General features: G+C 42.7%; 1 protein-coding gene across 6 annotated transcripts in view; it reads left to right on the top strand.

Moving 5' to 3' along the window:
- ILDR2 (immunoglobulin like domain containing receptor 2) overlaps positions 1 to 24,126 on the top strand; it is an 878,816-nt gene that overhangs the window by 738,343 nt on the left and 116,347 nt on the right. For all 6 annotated transcript variants that reach the window (XR_014967628.1, XM_085621104.1, XM_085621106.1 and 3 more), the window contains one exon: positions 14,817 to 14,963. Coding sequence is in view for 5 of the 6 variants with exons in the window: in XM_085621104.1 (XP_085477230.1) it covers positions 14,817 to 14,963 (147 nt within the window). In the remaining variant the exon portion in view is untranslated. The remainder of the gene's footprint in view (positions 1 to 14,816; positions 14,964 to 24,126) is intronic.

The raw sequence follows: 24,126 nt of genomic DNA, 5'->3' as shown, positions 1-24,126 counted from the left end.
TTCCAAGAAGACTCTAAGGAACCGAAGAGCGGCGAGACTCGAGGCGCGGCACGCGGCACCGGCCCCAACAGACATCTTCGACGAGGCCGACGTCGAAGAATTAGAAGTCATACCCTCCAGTCCCGTTTCCGAACACGACCCCGGATCGGACGAGGGCGACGAGTCACTCTTCCACAGAGGTGAAGACGACACCGAGGTAGGAGACGACGAGGAGGCCTTAGGGGCCGAAGAGAGTAGCTCCAATGATGAACAAGGCCTACCTGTTCAAACCGAAGAAACACCAGCGTCACAGCATTTGGCTCCGGTCGAGGGATCGCCTTCGGGCCTTACCCGAGACCCATCCCGTAGTTCTTCGGCCCCGTCCTCGATCCCGGCCTCGGACGTTCAGCGGCAGCCATTGCTGCATAAGCCAGCTGGTTTCCCTACCACAAAACCGAAACCGAAAGCTGCTCCGGTTCATACGAAACCGAAACTGAAAGTGGCGCTGGTCGGATCGAGGCCTTCGACGCCAGCGCAACGCGTCGGCACCGACCGCACCAAGAGGGACTTCGGTGCCGAACTGGAATCGGGCGACATCGGAGTCGACAAACGGAAAAAGGCCATCGGCACCGAGAAACCTACTCGGCTACCGACGCCAACGACACCGAGGGCAATACCGCCTGCTTCGCCTCGCGTCGCTCCCTCGACGACGCCGATGCCTCACGTATCGAGGACGTCGACGGTGATCTCCACACCTCGACTCGAGGACCCGCCGGCACCGAAAAAATCCACGCCCGGCTCTACGAACCTGCCCGGTGCCAAAGCCTCAAAGACGCCCCAAGTGCGGCCTGCTGCGACGCAAAGCAACAAAACCACGGCGGCCCTCAAAGACCCGTCGGGTTCCGGCCCGATCGGAGCTCCAGCAACCTCTACGGGGCCAGCCAACATTACCTTCGGCTTGCCTCCGTCAACAATCCCGAAGATGTTCCAACTCAGGACACGGGTTACCCAGACTCCGGTTCCACCGGACGAGACGTCTCCGTCACGTGTCATCGACGCCGACACTGGCAGGATGATTCTCCACGACCGAAGAATAACTTCGGAACCGCCATTGGACCCTTTCAGGATCCCACTAAAAAGGAAGCTGCCTGTGGAATCAGGACCTCTCCTTTATGAACCGTTCCATTCCTCCTACCAGGATCCACACCGGTTCTCCCCCACACGCTCCGACACGGATGCATTGGAGGACTACATGGATGACCAAGCACCCTACCATGTAGACACAGACCCTGATGACCAGCAGGACCCTGATCAAACTTGGGGCGACCATGCCGACCCCAGTGCACCTCTCGATACACAGGACCCACAACTCTATGGGGCAAAAACATCTCCCACGGAGGATACTGCGGCGTTCAACGCTCTTATTGAACGTGCTGCAAATAACCATGGGGTACAGCTTCACTCAGATACCATCGAGGATGACTTTCTAATGGACACTTTTGCATCCTCAGAAAGACATGTAAAAACTCTGCCAATGCTGAAGGGGGTCCTCAAACCAGCTAAGGACATTTTCAAGGAACCCACCAGGGCACGAGTGATAAACCCCAGGATTGATAAAAAATACAGATCAGCACCTGGGGATCCTACTTACATCAAAGGACAATTACCACTCGACTCCATCGTCGTAGCGAATGCTCGCAAGAGGGCACACTCGCAAACGACAGGTGACGCTCCTCCCCCGGACAAAGAGTCCAAGGTGCTAGAGACCTCCGGCAAGCGAGTTGCCGCACAGGCTGCCAACATATGGCGCATAGCCAACACTCAAGCGCTCCTCGCTCGCTACGATAGAGCGCACTATGACACATTGGAGCAACTACTCCAACATCTCCCTGACCAGTTCAAAGAAGGTGCAGAAATTCTTATCAGAGAGGGACAGCTACTCACAAATGCTTCCATCAAATGTGCACTAGATGCTGCAGACACGGCTGCCAGGGCCATAAACTCAAGCGTCATGCTGCGACGACATGCCTGGCTACGAATCTCAGGATTCAAGCCTGAGGTACAAAACAACATACTGAACCAGCCCGTCAACCCCGACTATTTATTCGGCCCAGAGGTTGACACCACCCTCGAAAAGATAAAAAAGGACACGGACACTGCAAAGTCCATGGGCGCCCTCCAAACTCAGTCCTTTCGGAGCGGCTCCTTTCGTCGCCCCGGAAACAAGGGGGCAGGTAGAGGACAGGGGTCACAACAAACGTATAACAAAGGCAATACACAGACCACCTACGATAAAAACACCCGAGGTGGATATCGTGGCTCCAGTACAAAGGGCAGAGGACGTGGCTACGGCAACACCAGGTCCTCCCCCAAGAACAAGCAGTGACGCCCTCTCCCTTCCTCCCGACCACATAACACCTGTCGGGGGAAGACTACAAAGGTTCCTGTCCACGTGGAACTCCATCACCACGGACAGGTGGGTCAAAGATATTGTAAAATACGGTTACTGTCTGGAGTTAACCTCCACTCCACCCACAATACCACCAAGAAACCGTCCTATGTCCTCAGAGCACTTAACGCTCTTACAGCAAGAGGTGCAAAGTATGCTTCTAAAAGGCGCTATAGAGGTCGTCCCCATCCACGAGCAGGGTACGGGGGTTTACTCCCTCTACTTTTTAATTCCAAAGAAGGACGGGTCGCTCAGGCCTATATTAGACCTGAGACCCCTGAACCAGTACATTCTTTCAGAGCACTTTCACATGCTCACCCTACAGCAAGTCCTTCTGCTTCTCAAGCAGGGAGACTTCCTAGCCTCACTGGACCTCAAGGATGCGTACTTTCACATACCCATCCACCCCTCACACAAAAAATACCTCAGGTTCACTGTTCAGGGGCAGCACTATCAGTTCAAAGTCCTTCCCTTCGGCGTGACAACAGCGCCCAGGGTTTTCACGAAGTGCCTAGCTACGGTGGCAGCACATTTACGGAGGCAGCATATACACGTCTACCCCTACCTAGACGACTGGCTCGTTCAAGCGAAGTCAGCCCAGCAATGTGCAAGCCACATGTCCCGCACCATTCACCTTCTTCACAGTCTGGGATTCTCACTAAATTACCCAAAGTCCCATCTCCAGCCCGCACACGTACAACAGTACCTAGGTGCGACTATAGACACTCTGGCGGCCACAGCTCAGCCAAATTTAGTGAGGATCAACAGCATACAACTGCTGATCTCCAAGTTCAAACCCAATCACTCGCTTCCAGCGCGAGTGTTTATGCAGTTGATAGGCATGATGGCCTCCTGCATCTTCATAGTCCCGCACGCGAGGTTACATATGCGCCCACTTCAGGAGTGCCTAGCACGTCAGTGGAATCAGGCTCAAGGACAGTTGAAAGACCTAGTGTTGGTGAGCGGTCGGGCATACAACTCTCTGCATTGGTGGAATCCACAAAACCTTTGCAAGGGCCGACCGTTCCAAGAGCCTGTTCCGCAAGTAGTACTGACAGCGGACGCGTCTCTCCAGGGATGGGGAGCTCATGTACTCCACTACACAGTGCAGGGACTATGGACGACACAACAGAAGAAGATGCACATCAACCTTCTGGAACTGATGGCAATCTTCCTGGCCATGAAGGCATTCAAAGTACATCTGTGCAACAAAGTCGTGTTGATCCGGACGGACAACATGACTGCCATGTACTACATACAGAAGCAGGGAGGAACACACTCTCCACAGTTGTCTCATCTGGCTCAGAGCATGTGGAAGTGGGCCATTCAGAGGAACATGTTCCTCATGGCGGAACACCTCCCTGGCAAGGACAACCAGATGGCGGATCTGCTCAGCAGACACAGCCACCAGATGCACGAGTGGGAGTTACACCCATCAGTACTCCAACCGTACTTCCAGCAGTGGGGTCATCCAGAAATAGACCTATTCGCGACAAGCGAAAACGCAAAATGCCAAAGCTTCGCCGCCAGATTCCCACATCCGCAGTCGCAGGGCAATGCGATATGGATGAACTGGTCCGGCAGATTTGCGTACGCTTTTCCCCCAGCGCCGCTGATACCGCTGGTGGCTCGCAAACTACGACAACACTCCCTGACACTCGTCCTAGTTGCTCCCACGTGGGCACGCCAGCCGTGGTACACCACCTTCCTCGAACTTTCCGTGGTGCCGCATCAAAGGCTGCGGATCAAACCCGCGCATTTGACGCAGAACCATGGAGAGGTTCAGCACCCAGATCCGCAACAGCTGAACCTGGCGATCTGGCTCCTGAAGTCCTAGAGTTTGGCTATCTCAACCTGCCACCTGACTGTATGGACATCATCAAGGAGGCCAGGAGACCCACTACCAGGGCTTGCTATGCAGCCAAATGGAAAAGGTTCGTCATTTATTGCGGTAATAATGACATCAACCCGCTGGACGCATCCATCCACAACATCATCTGTTACCTCTTACACCTATACCGATGCAATCTGGCGTACACCTCTATACGTGTCCATTTGACTGCAATATCAGCCTATCTGCAAACCAGGCAGCACCTCTCTCTATTCAGAGTGCCTGCCATCAAAGCATTCTTGGAAGGGCTCAAACGAGTCATTCCACCTAGTCACCCACCGGCTCCAATGTGGAACCTCAACTTGGTCCTCACACGCCTGATGGGTCCACCCTTTGAACCTCTACACTCATGCGAGATTCAATTCCTTACCTGGAAAGTGGCCTTCCTAGTAGCGATCACTTCCCTAAGAAGAGTTAGTGAACTCCAGGCACTAACCGTTCAAGAGCCATTTATTCAGGTTCACGCCAACAGGGTCGTACTACGTACCAACCCCAAATTCATGCCCAAGGTAATATCGCAGTTCCACATGAATCAGACTATTGAACTGCCCGTTTTCTTCCAAAACCCACAAACTGTTGCAGAAAGGGCACTACATACACTAGATGTACGGAGGGCCCTCATGTACTACATCGACAGGACTAAACCATTCAGGAAGACAAAACAACTGTTCGTTGCCTTTGCCCCACACCACAAAGGTAACGCCATCTCCAAAGCAGGGATAGCCAGTTAAGTGTATTCAAATCTGTTATCAAAAGGCAAAACGCACATTAACTATTCCACCACGAGCCCACTCAACACGTAAGTTGGGGGCTTCCATGGCCTTCCTAGGAAATATTCCCCTGCATGATATATGCAGAGCAGCCACATGGTCCACTACACACACATTTACAAAACACTATTGTGTAGATGTGCAGTCAAAACAGCAGGCAGTTGTAGGACAGGCTGTTCTCAAGACACTTTTTCAGACCGCTGCAGCTGGCACGGGTAGCCGCCGCTAATAGAGGGCACTGCTATGTATTCTATGCACAGATATGAATTCAGCAGCCCACATGCCTCGAACTGAATATGCTACTTACCAGTATGCATCTGTTCTTGGCATGTAGGGCTGCTGACATTCATATCGCCCTCCCTCCTCCCCGGCGCCTGTCGCAGCTGCAGCTCTCAGAATTACTGCAAGCATGGTCATCACTTTCTGTATCTACTCCATCACTGCCACAATGGCGAAAAACAATCTGAGGATGGAGAGGATGCCCATGCGCACTGTAGTCCAGGGGAGGAGTCACCTATCCAAGGATACTTCGAAGACTCTTCCAGGACAACAACGTGCAAACATCCGGACCCAACACTAGGCGGCGATCTATGCACAGATATGAATGTCAGCAGCCCTACATGCCAAGAACAGATGCATACTGGTAAGTAGCATATTCATTTCTCCACATCCGAATGCCAACTCTCGTGTGATTCGAGATACAGTGAGGTTACAGGAGGACTGTGACTCATCTTTGCATTTATATTCCAAGTCTGAATACCTTAGCCTAGCTATTTAAATTGTTGGTGTTCCTGCTTTGGCAGTTTATAATGCCAAATCTATTGGGAAAATGGCCTGCTGGATGGTGAAATCCATCAATCATACTTCTACAGTCCTGTCTGACATGCTATTAGACGCCCAGGGTGAACGTAGGGCTATCTTGCAAAATCGAGCGGCCATTGATTATCTTTTGCTTAAACATGGACACGATTGTTCTGATTTTGAGGGTCTTTGTTGTTTTAACTTGTCGGATCATACAAAATCCATTCAAGCTCACATTGATAAACCACATGACTTGACAGAAGAAGTTAGAAAACACATTGACCAGGGCTGGTTTGACTGGCTCTTTAATTGGTTACCTGATTTGCATATGTTACGTCAGATATTAGGAGGTATTCTGATTGCTATCGGCATTTTGATCTCTATCTGTTGCTTTATTCAGTGTATTCCTTCACTACTTCAATTCTGCACACCTGGTACTAGACATAGATCAGTTAGTCTTGTTTCATATTATTCTTCCACAGATATTAGTTCTGTTTAATGAATGTATAATAGACTGAAGTCAAGGGTGAAATGTTCTGCTCGATTTTCCCGGCCTTCTTGTGAGGAACAATGATGGAATGTGACTTCAGTCTCTTATCATTCAAGTCTAAGGGTTAGAGTAGTGAATGGAGCCTATTTACTAGGCACTTCGACATGATTCTGTGCTCTTCCCCATAGATCAGGGCTTGCACACATAGCCTAGGGGATAGATTCGTTAGTATTAGGGATAACCTGTCCTGTAGTGAGGGTATTTCATGGAGCTGTGCTGAATTCAGGCCTGGTAGGCCTCAAACGGGAGAGACTCCATCTTTCTTTCTGCTCCGGCAGCTTGGGATGCTTCTAGGTCAAATGTAATGTTTTAGTTATGAGGTGTTATTCGCTTGGAGAGAACCGGTTCAGGCCGGCCCTTATCGAAGGATTGTATTTTTCTTCATGCCGAAGACACTACATCAGGCCGGCCGGCTGGGAACGTGTCCTTGGTACGGGGAGGTACAAGAATTTGGTGGGCGGCAGGTTACGGGCCGGAATTTTCCATGAGGAAACGCACCTCTATATTAGTGAAAGTCTGAGGCAGTTACATGTTCAGTCCGTAGGCGGCATCTAGCCGTTAGCAGTAAAGCTACTACTTATTCCAGGGAAGACAGACGCCATCTTGAAGGCGGAGAAGAACCGAGAGACAGATCCTCTCCTAGCAGAATAGCCAGAGAGGAGAGAGTAGCCGATAAGGAAGAGGTCCCAGTGACTCGGAGAAGGGTGATTCCAGGCGAGCCGAGGCACAGACGAGAAGGGAACCTAGATGACCACTGAGTGCAGGCTACATACTACTAAGGTGATGTCGACCCTTTCTTATTAGAGTGTACAACTTAATCTTTCACTTTTCTATGCAGGTTATGTGTTATATCGTAATGTTATGTGATTGTGTATGTAATGAGTAATAAAGTACCCAGTTTGTAGTGAACCAACATGTGCTGCGTGTCCTTGTATGAGAGGGTAGCCTATTCTTCTAGTCAGCTGCGGCTACATGAACAGATGTTAACCCTGATCAGGTAAGTGGTAACTGAATAAGGGAAAGAGGAGCCCCTCGAACCTGAGAACAGGCTATGCTTGAACTGGCAATCCTTGTGTGATCTGATGAATAGTGAGACTGATTCCCTTCTTGTATGTTATGGTGATCATAGGATGAACTGTCGTATGAGACTGCCGTCTAGGTAGAGAGGTCTGGATTCGTATGGAATCGCGAGGCCGCCACTTGTGCTGAGACTGCCGTCTGGGTAGAGAGGTCTGGATTCGTGTGGGATCGCGAGGCCGCCACTTGTGATACTGTCGTATGGGCAGAGAGGTCTGGATTCGTAGGGGATCGCGAGGCCGCCGATTGTGCTGAGACTGCTGTCTGGGTAGAGAGGTCTGGATTCGTATGGAATCGCGAGGCCGCCACTTGTAATACTGTCGTATGGGCAGAGAGGTCTGGATTCGTATGGGATCGCGAGGCCGCCGATTGTGCTGAGACTGCCGTCTGGGTAGAGAGGTCTGGATTCGTATGGAATCGCGAGGCCGCCACTTGTGCTGAGACTGCCGTCCGGGTAGAGAGGTCTGGATTTGTGTGGGATCGCGAGGCCGCCACTTGTGATACTGTCGTATGGGCAGAGAGGTCTGGATTCGTAGGGGATCGCGAGGCCGCCACTTGTGCTGAGACTGCCGTCTGGGTAGAGAGGTCTGGATTCGTGTGGGATCGCGAGGCCGCCACTTGTGATACTGTCGTATGGGCAGAGAGGTCTGGATTCGTAGGGGATCGCGAGGCCGCCGATTGTGCTGAGACTGCCGTCTGGGTAGAGAGGTCTGGATTCGTATGGAATCGCGAGGCCGCCACTTGTGATACTGTCGTATGGGCAGAGAGGTCTGGATTCGTATGGGATCGCGAGGCCGCCGATTGTGCTGAGACTGCCGTCTGGGTAGAGAGGTCTGGATTCGTGTGGGATCGCGAGGCCGCCACTTGTGAGACTGCCGTCTGGGTAGAGAGGTCTGGATCCGTATGGGATCGCGAGGCCGCCGATTATAAGAGGTCTTGGTATGTATAGTAGGAATTCCCTGTCCTTAGGTGGTAGATATATGTGGTTGCACTATTGTAAATAGGTTCTAGGGAGGGGGTAACGTTCTGGCTGGGTTAGTGAGGCTCTGATGAGCGGGTTCTATCTGATCCGAAAACCCAAGCAGAACACCAGGCTAGCTTGAATCCAGTGGCCCAGTAGGCAAAGGACCCACGAACTGCAGCAACAAATGGACGGAATGCTGAATGAATTAAACATTCAGCATGTGGCTGGGTCCAAACTGGGGCGGTGTAGTGAGGAAAATAACAATGGATTTAACCCAGATCTTTTGACTGTGTGTGAATGTTTGACGTAGTCAGTATTCCATCCATCATTTGTTGCCATAGCACAAAATAAAATACAACAGTACACACAGTCCCCTGAGGTCAGGCCTCAGTCCCTCTCCCCTCAAGCTAGTGGTAGTGGTTATTCCACATTCACTACGGGCGACATTCAGGTTAAGCCCCATTAGTATTTCGAGTCTGACTCTTCATTAAAGTCAAAAGTGTTTCAGCGCCAAAGTGCTCTTTGGTAAGCAAGTTCCGCTGGGGTTAGCAGTAGCCGAGTGACCAGAGTCTCTGAGCGTGCCCCCTTCGCAGGTGCTGAAGCTGCAGCGGCTGTCTCCAGTTAGTCTTTCACACGTGGCCTAGGAGGGCTGCAGTCGGGTATCCTCGAGCTCTTCCTGCACAGTCACAATCCTGCAGTGGCTGTGAGGTTCTCGAAGCTCCGCTGATGCTTGGTAAGTTCTTCGGGTTCCTTCCCACAGGTAGGAGGAGGGATGTAATGATCCTGGTACTGGTACTCAGGCATAGCTTGGGCCCACTTGGGTCACTGCAGTGGCCTCCTTCCTCCTTCAACGGTCTCGATCAGACTACACTTCTTGCTTGGTCCTGGTGGCCCGCTATGGCATACAGGCTCTCATGCCTCGAAAAATCATAAACGTTACCAGCCCTGCAGGTGAGGTGACTTAAATAAACTACTCGACCAAACTGAAATGCTCTTGACCCATAAACTGGATTCTAATTATGTGACCCTGGGCAAATATTTTAATTCATTGAGCCGCCATTTTCTTCATTATCACATATGAGAGCACCTTCAAATACGCGAGTTCAGCATGTCTGCTGTACAAAAAACACTTTAGTTTGAGTTAATAGACAAAAAGTTTGCTCCATAATGCAAATCCAGCCACATATAGGATACACATAACCGCTGACTTGCCTCTTAGTTCATTAACAGCATTGTCGTCAGGGCGGGGGCAGGAATGTTTCTCAAACCATGTTTAAAAACTCTCACTTATAACAAATGCGTAACTAAAGAATGTATTGGTAGCACACTGTCATTTGCAATCAGCAGATGTTCCATTGAAATGACCACACAATATCCCACTGACATACATTTTTGTTGATAAAACTATACAATGTACAAACAATAATGTTTGGAAATTGAGTTTCTGCAAATATTTGTCATTTGCATATCAACAAGTAAAGTGTTCTGATTTGTTTTTCTTTTAGTTAAATCTTTGTTTGAATCACTCTTCTGAATTACCCAAAAAAGTTATTTCGTAATTCCTGATACATTTTGAAATATTTCTACTATTAATTTACCGTCTATTTAAATGCTGTCTGTTAGAAAAAACTGACATCCTGCAGCCTTTTGTTTCACAATGATTGTCAGATAGCTCACTTGAGAAAATCCTCTAAACACCATTTTCCAGAATAAGATAAGCAGCAATTAATAAAAAGACAAACTGACATTTGACCTGTCCTTGAAAAGACAACAAATGTGTTAAGATAAAAACAAGATTTAAAGTCATCTTTATTGCTCATTCACTGTCTGAATGAACAGAACACCTGTTTCTTTCCAGCTCAAGTTCACTCACCAGAGTGGACCAGTCAATCCTAAAAATAGTTGTACCTGATAAAATCTGACTCGCCATAGTGAGTGGGTGAGTACATTTTTCGAGGCCTGGTTCACTGTTTCTCTTTTGCCGAGGGCTAAGGTTCGATCGACACCAGCAATCTTCACGATGGCCCCACCTGGCATTCAAGGTCACCGACTTGATACTGCGCATGGGCAACGGCCCAATCGGTGCAGCAATGGTCACTGCTCACTTCATGGCGGCCGTTACCTGGCATATTAGGGGTCGCCGACCTGATCGGTGCGGCAGCCGTCTCCTCACACCTTAGGATGCACTTGATCCAGCGCAAGACTGGAAAATGGGGAATAACATTTACCGATACCCTCCCTGTGTCGCAGACCAGACGTCACACTAGCTCATTCACACACGCAGTCATTGGTGGGGCCCATAACACCAACACTCATACGTCTCTCTCACGAGTCTGCACACAGGAGGGATGAGTAAATCAAGCGCTGGACATGTGGGGGAACACCTTATAACCTATAGGGAGAGAAAGTTATTACATTAACATCCTTCGCCTATAGATCCTTAATCCCAAACATCAAGGCACTCCACCAACCTGGTCAACAGACCAATTTAGTTGGATTGGTTGATGGTGATTTAGAACCAGCTAAAACACATCTTAAGACTCGGAATCCTTATTTCCCTTAATGAAAAACCACAAACTCATATCTCTTGTTAATCAATAATTGTTTATCTAAATTTTCATAATGATTTATATTTGTATTTGTCTCGTCAAAGTTTAGAATTTCTAGATCAATTCAAGTAAATCGCAGAACATCATATTTACCTAATCTGGCTTTTTGGAGTCCTTTAATTCATTGGCTCTGCATAACAAAATGTTGTCATAAATTGTCAGAAAAAGCAGGCCAAGGCTCAAAGTCCTCTGCTCAGCACGTTATAGTCCCCAATTTATCAAAGGACCAGAAATCGTACAAGCATCTATCATAGCCCGTGGATTTAGAAAAAGTTTGCAGTCATCAAGCGGTCGGGCAGCATCTGGACCATCAGGAAAGACGTCACGAACGTAGCCGTGAAAAAAGGAAGAAATTAGAAAAATGATGAAGATGTTGAAGTACCCCTCCCTATTCTACTACCCTTTTTATAATAATATCAAGTTAAAGTAGATACAATTTTAAGCTTTAGGACAGTCGTGTTTGGCTGCTTGGGATCGTCCGATTCTTATTCCCAGACTCTTAGTACAGTTCGAGGGGTGAGGTCATTTGTTAGCGAAGTGTCAGCTTGTTCCGGTTTACTGTAAGGTTGATTGTTCCCCTGTCTTGGCGAACCTCCAGATTTTCATCCTTGACCGGGATCATAATGAGCAAAGGTCGCTAAGCGGTTCAGGATATTTCTCGCACATGTGCAGCTCACTCCGCGCCTCATGAGACAGTGGCCACTTCTGCGTGCGATGTCAGCGGCCATATTGGATTTAGGCCCAGATGTCAACTTAAGCGAAACAAACACAAAAGAATAATTAATTCATTAAAATGCTGATTCTAATGTTAACCCCTTGCTAATCCCTCTATATGCCGCTATTTATCTAGCATATAGCGACATTTTAAGCTATTATATTCACCCTTTTCGATCCTCCTCGATGATACAACATCACAAAGCAACATATATCATGCAGTATTCTATTACCACATATACTATTCATTAATATGCGTACAGATTTTAGTCATAAGAGTTACTTAGCCATGCAAATAGCAAATCCCATGTATAGCCTTAAGTTTTAATAAGGTTGATTAGTATACATGCAATACTCGTTTAATATTATTATAGTTAATAGATTATATAATTAGTATTTTCATGCAGGAATAGAGGAGGTATACAAAATTTTGCACTACCTGCTCCATCACACTCACCAGGATTCCCCCACTAGACCTCGCTCCCTCCAGCGCTCTCCACTTCCTGACAGGGCATGCAAATCGTGACAAGCAGGCAAGTGCTGGTGCTCCTGGCACCAGGGCAGGTGGTCTTAGATTCCTTGGGGGATGTCTCCTCCCACAGCAGGGAGACTAACAGGCCTTGGCCCCCACTCTTGGTCACAGGCAGAAGTCTGCAGAGCCTACTGGCTACTTGACAAATTTTGGGGTCTCAAGTTCCCTGTCTTATAGTCCACTTCCAGAACCCAAATGTGATTTAGAGTCTGAGTCTTTGAAGTTTATGTTGGGGGTCTGCTTTTGGTTGAAGTGCCCACTCCTCTGCCCCATCTTCCCCCTGAAAGACGTCTGTCACAGTAGAAGCTACTCCAAAGCTGATAGTCCCACAAAACAGGCCACAGGAGTGACTAGAGGGCACACATGGATGTCAACCACAGTGATATGTTTATCAAAAGGTTAGCCCAGGGCCTCAGGCTTACTCTTTTTGATTATTTTATCAGCTCCATCTCTGTGAGTCAAAGAGCACCATTTGAAGTGTACTGGAGAGTATGTATTGTACCATTTACAGGCACATATACACCTAGCACATGAATACCACACATGCACTGCACAGCACAACACACCAAACCAATGTAGGCCAAGGATGAGTTAGGCACACAGCAGCAAAACTTTAAATGAGTAGGCCTCACTCAGGTGACACAGGGAAAAAGGACTTGCTCACTCCTACTGATTACTACATGGTCGCTGCCACCCTTGCTCTCATGCTGCTTAACTTCTGGTAAAGGCAGTAGCCTTTCACCACTATGAGGATAGCGCTTTGGGTGCCCCTCCTGTTCCAAAATTACCTCAATCGTGAGACAGGCCTTTGTCAACAAAACTTAACATTAGGGATCCAGACATCAGTACAGCTGGGGCACCCAGGGCATGTCCATCACCATGCAAGGTATTTTTCCATCCCAACAGTATTTTCCCTATTATGTATTCCATCTATCCCCTGCATTTTTTTCCTTTCATTGTAACCTATAAAGGACTTTGCTACCAATTGTCATTACGCTCCTTGTTTTTTCAATAATCCTTTTAATGCCAGAGTTTGGTACAACCTAAAAGCAGCAAATTGCAAACCTTAATTCTTGTCTTGTTCTGGTTGTGAATTATAAGGACACAGTGAATGCTTGTATTCTGTGGCATTGAATAGTGCTAACATATTGTAATTACAATGAGACTCCCTGTGTGGCAGACCATAATATGCACAAGCACCACTATTGATTTGTTTTCTCTTGGGGTTGGGCTCACATTCTTTGTATGTGTTGGTGTGTACGCAGACACACTCACAAACAAAATCCGATACACGCAAACTTTCATGACAAAAATGTACAGCGTGTACAGTATGTGCTCTGGTTGACGAAAGCTGTGCACTATTTAGGTAGCCGGTGTAACAGTCTGTGCCTAGGTGGCTTGACCTTCTTGGATTACAACGCAGACTTCAGAAGTGGCCTATTCTAATGGAGGGCGACTTCAGGTACATACAACACTGTTGTTCTTGATGCAAATGTTTTTCGCCCCACTGCTCAGGCATCGATTGTGTCTTCTACCACAAATGAAGGGTCATCATTTGATAAAATTGAAGACATGACTTCCTCAATTGTTATCTGAAGATGAACTGCCTATTGTATAAAAATGCATTGAATTTCTTAGAATGCACACCACAGGGCCAGACGGTTAGATTCCAGACCAGGTTTTTGAAGAAAAATTCAATACTGCCAGCACTAATGGGCTTCTATTCTTCACACTCGGCAGGAGCTAATGGGTTTATTGTTCACAGTCTAGCAATGCATCAGTAAGGCCGTACCTTGTGTAGCCGTACAATAGCAGGCACTGTAGAGAAAAGTATAAATAAAGTCAACCAATCAATGAAACCGTTGGAATGGGGACTCATGCTCATGCTGTCCCAGACCGAGATGAATGATGCAGGTATTTTTACCACTCTTTTCCGTTCCTTACAGGCAACAATGCTGCTCATTGAACAGGAAATTCATTTAAGACTTTAGACATATTGCACTATAATTACTATGCTGTCAGAGGTAATGAGCGCATCCTCTGTTTTAGCCTGAGGTTCTCATGATGTGAAATGGCCTGGAGTTAATGTGAATGCTGAGGTTGTAAAGGAAATCTAGGTTCTGCCCAGAGATTTCCAGCAAGCTGTACCAAGTGAAGTGAACTGTCTCTTGATTATAGACTGAAATAGAACCATCTGTTCTCTGTTATGCTATTCCATTCTCCCACAGACTGAATGATTAAGTGTTAAACTGTTTACTACTAATTATATTTTTCTTTGAAATAACAAAGTGCCATTAAAAGTAAAATAAAAAAAAATCATGATTGACTAACCTGAATCCTGTCATGGGCAACTCAAAACATTTTTGTGGTAGGATTAATGGGTTCTCAAATTGTCAAAGCTTGTTTTCTCAAAGTACTGTCAACAAATGTTTCTTAAGAATGCATGCTGGTTGTTCATTGTTTGGACTTTTGGTTTTTAGAATGGGCGTTTGTCTGCCTCGTGATCCTGGGTACAGTCTTCTTCTTTGTCATGGTTGGCGTATGCTGGTGCCAGTGCTGCCCCCATAGCTGCTGCTGCTACGTCCGCTGTCCATGCTGCCCTGATACCTGCTGTTGTCCAAAAGCATGTGAGTATCCTCCGCAAGTTTCACCAGCAGCCTTCATCACGTTCTTTGACTGTTTTTTTTACCAGCCTTTGCTATGTGATAACAAAAAAACTTTGCTTGACATCCAATGACTAAATGACAAAATGTTTGCGGGTTGGTGCAGAGCGCGCATAACATCACACTTCTTCAAGAGTTTGATTTTGAAATCAATAGTGTCATCTTTGGTCTGAACTATCTGTTTTTGTGTCAGATCAAATCATTGATATGATGGCCTTTTGTTGCTACATTAAAGCTGCAAAGGATGATAAAATCACTGCATCAATCCCATCATTTTGTAATGGTCATGCAAGCTTCAGTTGTGCACAGAGGTATGCACATTTTAAACGTCACACTTTTCTCATGCTCTGATGTTTTCAAAAAAAGTATTGAAATAACATTTCTGACAAACTTTTTTGGGGAGAGGAAATGTTCCCATTAAAAACAAAAATGTTGAGGTTTTGCAGGGATGTGTGTTTCAGTAAAATACTATTGCAGGGAATGTTTACATATTTTTTTTAATACTTTGCAGCCTTTGCATCAGCAGGACCCCTACACCATTAAACAACAGCTCTTCTTTTACAAACAATTAGCTTCAGTTGTCCTTGATAACATTTTAGTCCATGACCTATATCTTTTTATATCTTAAAATTCACTGAAGATGTCCTGGAATGTTTAATTGCTAATCTGAACTCTTCAGTATTTTTATAAACTCTCTTCGAAAGATGTTCTCTCTACTTTCTCCATGCCAGCATCACTTGAAACTCTATCTGTTGTACAGCTCGTGTTCACTTTCTTTCTAGCAATTCCCTTTAAAAGCAAAGGAGCCGATTTGTAAAGGCATTTATGAGTACATGAAGTAGCTTGCAGGAGTACTACTTCATGTACAAATGCCTTTGTGAGTCAGCCCTAACATTTACACATCTTTATTAGTAAATTAAGAGGGCACAGTCCTTTCAATTTGTATTAACTGTTAATGAATATTCCCTGAATATTTCAATTCTATTCTTATGTTAGATACTTTGGAGCCAAACCACAAGCCATTTAAGAGTACATGAATCAGTACTAAAGACGTACTACTTCATGTACTCCTAAATGACTTTGTAATGGTGTTTACTTCACCGTATAAACGTACACAAATGTAGATTGTCACGGTTCATACTTTTCAATCAGGAGTCATTACATCGCAGTAGGTACATCAGGAGTACCTTTACTTTGCAGGTATGTTGGTAAATATTATTTCTAAACTTTTTACGTATATTATCTATTTATTTATCTATCTATCTATTTATCTATCTATATCTATTGATCTATCTTTCTATATATATATTTACACACACACACACACACATATATATTTAATTTAAACAAATGACTGTTATGAACTTAATTTAGTAATAATTTTGTTAAAAAACAATTCTAACATTATTTCAGTCAGTATAAACTTTATTCAATATAAAACTGTTAAAATCATAAAAGTACAATATTACATAAAAACTGAAACTATTTAAAATGTAAATTAATTTGTATTAAATGTATTTTATGTAATAAAATGCAACTTTGTACTCATCATCATCATCAGCATTTGTAGAGTGTGTCCCCACGCTGAGCAGAATCTCAGAAATGACAAGAGATAGGTAGGTGAGCCCTAGCTGTCATGTTTCAAGGTCTATTCTGGTTTATAGGTGGGAAAAAGCAAGTTTTCAGCCTTTTCCTAAAGGCAGCTTCACATGGCTCTTTCCTCAAATCCATTGGTAGTGAATTCCAATGTTTTGCTGCCAGGTATTTGAAAGAGCAGCCTCCTAGCCTGGCCTTCCTAAATCTGGGTACTATTACCAATGATTTTCCTTCAGATCATAGGCTTCTATTGGGGGTGTAAGGTGTAATCATGTCTTGTAGATAACTTGGGCCTTTATTTGCTAGTATACGATGGCAGAAGCACTTTGCCTTAAACAGGAATCTCTTGCCCACAGGCAACCAATGCAATTTGGCCAGGGTCTTTGTGTTGGATGATCTTCTAGGTAGATTCAGCACTAGCCGGGCAGCTGCGTTTTAGATGGTTGCAGCTTCATCAGCCTTTTTTTAGCTACACCTAGGTATAGAACACTGCCGTAGTCAATCTGAGAGGTGAGCACTGCATGTATTATAGTTCTTCTGGCTTGAACCGGTAGCAGGTCAATGACTTTCCGTAGGGTTTTCAGCGTTCCGAAACATTTGCCTGTTATTTTTCAGATTTGATTTTCATATGTCAAGTTGGGGTCAAGCCATACTCCAAGATTCTTGACTTCGGTTTTAGGGGTTGGGAGCTGGCCAAGTGCTACTCATTCCAGTACCCTAAAAGGTCTACCTTCCCCTAAATGCTGCCATCACTAAACCCTAAAATCTCCTTACAAACCATAAACTCTACACAACTCTGCTCCTTGAAAGGTCCTAACTACCCCAAACCACTATCTATCCCTGAAGCCTAAAAGCTCATTACACCGCTAAAGACAACACTTCCCTTAATCCTAATAACTATTTACTACCCTTGAATACTATCCATCCTCAATGCAAAAAATCCCTTACTACTCCAAAACACTTCCCGTCCGTGAACCTTAAAATCTTCTTACCACTGCTTAAATAAATCATCCCTGAATCCTAAAAAAAGTACTAACCCTAAACACTAGCTACCCCTTAACCCCAAAAAAACCTTAATATTACCTCTGAACTTTGCCATCCCTGAACCCTAAAGAATCATTCCCACAAAATCAATCCAAAACCCTTAAAAACAATTTAACATTTTTGTTTTTAAATAACTCCTCCCTTAACATAAAATACCTATACATATTTTTTTTAAATACTAAAATTAATTCATAGTTAAAATTAAAAAATATTCCTATGTTTTAAATTTTGATTACTTTAAATGTTATACAAGTGAAACTTATTATAACTTATAAGTTAACTACATTTAATTTAACATCAAATTAATTTAGAACTTCATTACAACATAAAGACATTAAATCTGACCAATATATATGTATATATTTGTACACATATATATAATGTATATATGTGAGTTCATGTATATATATGTGTATATATATGTGTGTATATACATATATATATTCACTGAAAAAACCATGGGTTTCACACACGTTATAGTTAGGAATTAGCATTTAAAAAACCTTAGAAATTCAGTGAAAAAACCATAGGTTTCACACACGTTATAGTTAGGAATTAGCATTTAAAAAACCTTAGAAATTCAGTGAAAAAACCATAGGTTTCACACATGTTAGCTGGACATTTTACTCGTAAAAAACCAATGAAATTCCCCCGTTATAGTTAGTTCAGCTAACTATAACTCGCGCGCCCGCAATGCACTGCTGATGACGTCACATATTACATCACTCCTGACATGGTCAGTGACATCACTCATGACATCACTGATGACATCTCAAATGACATCACTGATGACATCATCCAGTGAATGTGTGTTTTTCTGAAAATTAAATATGTTTTATATATGTATATCTCAAGGTCGATGGAAGAATAAATGGGTATATTACTGTCTAAATGGATGATTTCTTTTTGAAAAATTGATTGTGTAACTGACTGATTAAGTGTATCATAGTGAATACATGGCTTAGTGAGTAATGTTTAAATATATAAATATCTGTATCAGTCTCTCACTTTGTGTATAAGTGGCTGCATGGGTTGGAGAGTAGCTACATGGGTGTCTATATAGGTTATTAGTTGGTTTTTTGAGTATCAGTATGAGTGTCTGCATGGTTCGGTGGGGGGTATGACGTAGTGCATAGGTGCATGAATGAGTGACTCACTGTTTGTATGTGTTGAACAGAGCATGTGTGCAGGACTGCATGGGTGGATGAGTGTGTGTATGGGTGTGTTAGTGAGTGAATGACTGTCTCAATAGTGTCTTTATGAGTAACTACATATGTTTAAAACTAGTATATGTGACTATTGGTTTATATATGTGAGTATATGTGAGAGTGAGAGATTGAAAGAGTTCCTGTATGAATAAGTATGTGTTTCTATAAGTGATTGTTAAAAAGACTAAGTATGTGTAAGTTTCCGTAGAAGTAAGTGTGGTGGTGTGTGTTTAACTGTATATGCAAGTAAATGGATGTTTGATTCTTTATTGGCATGAGTGACTATGTGTGTGAGTAGCTCTATGGATGAGTGGCGTTGTGTAATAGGATGTATAGGTGTATGAGTACATATGATAAGTGAGTACATGTATGAGTGACTGTATTGGACTGTTGGTGAATGAGTGGATGTGTATGTGGATCTTAGAATTACTGAAGAGGTTGTTGTAACTGTTATTGGTATGTCCATTGTTTTGTAAATTTTAGTCTCTATTTTTGATTGTGTGTATCAAAGGTTTTATTAGGGGAAGAGGAGGTCTGCCACTCTATCACAAGGATGATGTCATCAGTGAGGTCATCAGTGATGTCATTTGAGATGTCATCAGTGATGTCATGAGTGATGTCACTGACCATGTCATGAGTGATGTAATATGTGACGTCATCAGCAGTGCATTGCGGGCGCGCGAGTTATAGTTAGCTGAACTAACTATAACGGGGGAATTTCATTGGTTTTTTACGAGTAAAATGTCCAGCTAACTATAACATGTGTGAAACCTATGGTTTTTTCACTGAATTTCTAAGGTTTTTTAAATGCTAATTCCTAACTATAACGTGTGTGAAACCTATGGTTTTTTCACTGAATTTCTAAGGTTTTTTAAATGCTAATTCCTAACTATAACGTGTGTGAAACCCATGGTTTTTTCAGTGAATTTGCAAGGTTTTTTAAATGCTAATTGTTTTTTTTTTCTTCTATTTTTTTTAACATATTTTTATTTTATTTTTCTTACCTTTTATTAAGACTATGGTTAAATTTTTAAAATTCTTTAATATGTTTTTTTTAAATATATTTTTTAAACTAAACATGTAAAATTTATTTGCAGTACTTTTTTTATTTTTTTTTATTATTTTTTTAGTACGCGTACCGTAAGCTTACGGTAAGCGTACGGTTTACGCAACGCCCGTAATTTTTCTACGCTGCTTGCGTATAGTTACGCAATTTGCGTAGCCGCGTGTACTCCGCGTGGGACGCGTGCGCGCGTACGCTACACACGCACATTACGCGGAAGTGTCGGGTAGTGTCTGTTATGCGCATGCGCGCAAGCGCGTGTCTTTTTTACGCGCATGCGCACTTTTGCCGTAAGCGTACCGTAAGCGCACCGTAAGCGTACGGTAGGTCATGTGATCATGAAACACAACTTTTGATTGGTTGAAACTACTTTCAGTTCTAGAACTCTCCTACACCACACCCATTTCTCTCATTTCTGCTTGTGATCCCTTAGGAGAAGGAGCTGGGTTGTCTTTGTGATACGATGGCAGAACAGCAGAGCTCTTCTGAGAGTGAGGCTAGCACTAGCAGCACTGTTTTGAGGCAGAGAGCGAGGAAACAAAAGCCCTCTTATGTATGGGATTATTTTACTTTTCCTGAAGGCCAGCAAAAGGTGAATGCACCCTTAGTAACTTGCAAGCTGTGTCAGCGTGTACTTTCAAGAGGTAATCCTGACAGGAAGTATTCCTTTGGGAATCATACCATGAAGAGACACCTCAAGGATGTACACAGAAGGACACATGGTCATCTTTTTGGAGGTAACTCTTCAGAAAGACAAGCAAGTACATCCACAGCAGCTCAGCCTGGACCATCATCTGCAGAGCTGACTCCTTCTTCTGCAGGTCAGGTGAGCCCTTCATCTGTGGGGGGAGCATCTCCTTTTGCTGGCCCTCTGGAAATGAACCCTCGATTTCGGAGGGTTGATATTCGATGCGCCTTTTGTCAAGATCTAATTTGCCATAGGGAGACCAGTGTTTCCCTAGTGAACAACAAAATAGATCAGCACACTTGTCGCTTTGAATAATTTTCCCATTCTTTCTTTCCTCTGTCCCTGCATGAACACAACGGTTCTTTTAAGAGCCAACCTTATCTTTCATCTTTTTTTTACATATGTTTTTAAAAACTTTTTTTATTTTTTTTAAAAAAAAACACTAAAAATCAATTATCACATTACAAGGTCCTTGAGAGACTACAATTATTATTATTGACTTACCATACCCACTCAAAAAAATATTTATTCATTTGTTTTTTTTAAAAATAGCTTTAAAAATGGTTCTAGTTTTCGAAAATTTTCTATATCAATCTGAAAAAAAAGAAAAAAGTATTAATATTTTTAAAACATTATATAATACAGTACACATATTTACATATTTTTCAAAAAATATTTTTGCCTTATTTTTGCTGTTTTCAGAATATATTGCATTTCACTATAAATTGTGAAAGCAATTGCATTCATCATTTTACAGCGGGCAAAAAAAAAATAACAATCACAAAGATTGTATTAAAAAAGCCCAGAATCTCTTTTTACTTAAACTTAACATTATAGAAATGCATAATTATCTAAAAAAATATCATCTAATACCAATACTTATTTCTTTAAAATACCGTCTGATATGTTTGTTTCAGAAGTATAATCACAATATTATATCTCAAATAACTCCACAATACATCTGATTCCATTTCCTTTAGGCCAAATAGTAATTTTATAATTTTTTTTGGAATAAATTTCCAACGGTAATCCAATAAAATTCTAAAGTTTAATTTGTCCAGATCTCACCGATTCTCTGTAACATTTTGGTTCACAAAATTTTTTGAATAATTTATTAAGTCCACAATAGAATTGGTTACTTTTCCACATGGCCAAATAGTAATTTTTTAAATCATTTTTGAAAAAATTTCCAATGGCAGTCCAATAACATTCCAAAATTTAAATTGTGCAGATGTTACCGATTATCTCTAAATTATTGGTTTTTGAAAGTTTCATTAAAAATTAAAAAAGTCCACATTACAATTGGTTATCTTTCCATTAGGCCAAATGATAATTTAAAAAATCTTTTTTTTACAAAATTGCAATGGTAATCCAGTAAAATGGTAAAATTATTTTGTCCAGATCTTGCCAAATCTCTCTAAAATTTAGGTTTCAGAAAGATTAGATAGGAATTTGCTAAATCAAAAGGCAAACGTTGTTTGAAAATCAATTGGGAATCATTACACAGTGTCCAGCCTTTTTCACATTTAAGATAAACTGTGTAATGTCCAGAAGTAACAGTAGGTCCATCATGGAAAATTATTGCAACAGTTACAAAAGTTTTTCCTGAAATTGATAATTGCTGTCCTGTAAACTTCTTTATTAAAGTATCCAATTTTGAACCATCAGCTCTACATCGTTGCATCATTAAAATTACATACTGTCCGTATTCCTTTAAAATTAATGTTGAAAACATGTCAGATTTACACTCACCACATTTCATGCTATGATTAGCATCTTTAACTAATTTTGCAAAAGTGACTGTTTTACTCTCTGGCAATGTCAAATAAATAAACCTTTCATTATCAACATTAGAGCCACATATATTATAACAATTTTCACAACTATGTTCCCACTTATAAGAGAGACCAAAAAAAATTTCAATGGGAACTCCTTCTTCTTCCACTACCTGAAGAAAATACATCAAAAATTTGTGTGCATCTTGCTGTTCATTTTGAGAAAACTGTGTTCGTCCTGAACATATATCTAAAAGTTTTCTAATTTCAGTAGCACTTTCTATTTGAGTTTTATCTTTACTCAGCTTTTGAAAAAGGAGACTCAGCTCTGAACAGAATCTTTTTCCCTGATTTACTATTATCTGCTCTTGCAAACTTTCCAGATAAAATGCAACATTCAGCACTACATTTGCGTAGCAGTTGACACCAGAGCTATTTTCAAAATGACATCCTACAACCTGTTCTTCATTTTCCTTTTTCTTTTTGCTTGCAATTACATCACTCCTCTTTTTTTTCCTCTTCTCTACATCTTCATTACAGATATTCTCATTTTTTCTTTTACGAGAAACTACACGTTTCTCCAACACAGGATACTGACCTAAATGAGGAGCATAGCTTCTTCTTAATCTATTATACTCCTTTACACAGTTTGTATCAGCACTAATTTTTGAATCATCAAAGTCTATCATGAATAAACCTGATAATGTTTTCACTCGTGACAAAGCAACATATGCCATACCTTCTTTGAACACAGTTGAACCAATGTTCACAAAAGCACAATCTACAGTCAATCCTTGAGACTTGTGAATAGTTACAGCATATGCTAGAGAAAACGGAAACTGCTTCCTACGTACATATAAGTCTTTCACAAGCATGAAACGAACTGTACAACGACAAATATCTTTAACTTCTTCTATCTGATCAAATTTTATTTTTAAACATTCAATTCCTTCTTTTTTCTGATAATTAATAAAACCCACAACTCTTCCCATAGCTCCATTAACTAAACCTTTTTCAACATCCAAATTTCTTCTTAAAAATACTCTACAGTTCATGCAAACATATAGATTTTTTTCTAATCCAGCTGTTTTGGAGATGTTCTTCTCTAGTGAGTCCAATTTATTTTTCAGTTTTCCTGTTACTGTGACAGTAATTCTTCCATCCTCAATTTTGTCCACTGCTTCCAATTTCCTGATCTCTTCCTTTTCCAATTTCAAAAGCTCCTCATTAAATATTGAGCATTCACGTAGAGTTGGCATTAAGCAGATGACACTTTTGTTTTCTGCAATATTCTTGTATATTTTCTCTGCAACTATTTCTTCCTTTGGAAATAAATTATGTAGCAGCCGACTCTGTAATGATTTTTTGCCAACTTCTGTGAGTAGTCCAATTCTGATATCTTTCAGAATACTTCCATATTCTTCATCGCTTGCTTGCCTCATATTAGTAGTAAGTTCCTTGTACTCAAAGAAGGACCAAATATTTGTATTTCCGATGCTTCCCAATGACTTCTTCGTGTCTTCATGTGTGACAGTATTAAATACTGGTTGTCCTTTAACTGGAGTAAGCTGCAGAAGATCTCCCAAAACTATGACGTGTTTTCCACCAAATAACATGTCATAGTCTGTCTTCAAAATTTGCTGCATTCTTAAATGCACAAAGGCAAGCATTAAGTTTGATACCATGCTCACCTCATCAATAATGAGAACTTGCATCTTCTTCAATACTCTTGAAACTTCCAAGGATGCTTCTC

Source organism: Triturus cristatus, chromosome 8 (assembly GCF_964204655.1).
Source record: "Triturus cristatus chromosome 8, aTriCri1.1, whole genome shotgun sequence".
Classification (NCBI taxonomy): Eukaryota; Metazoa; Chordata; class Amphibia; order Caudata; family Salamandridae; genus Triturus; species Triturus cristatus.
The sequence above is the reverse complement of the archived record's forward strand: the minus strand, read 5'-3'. Positions and strand labels throughout refer to the sequence as shown.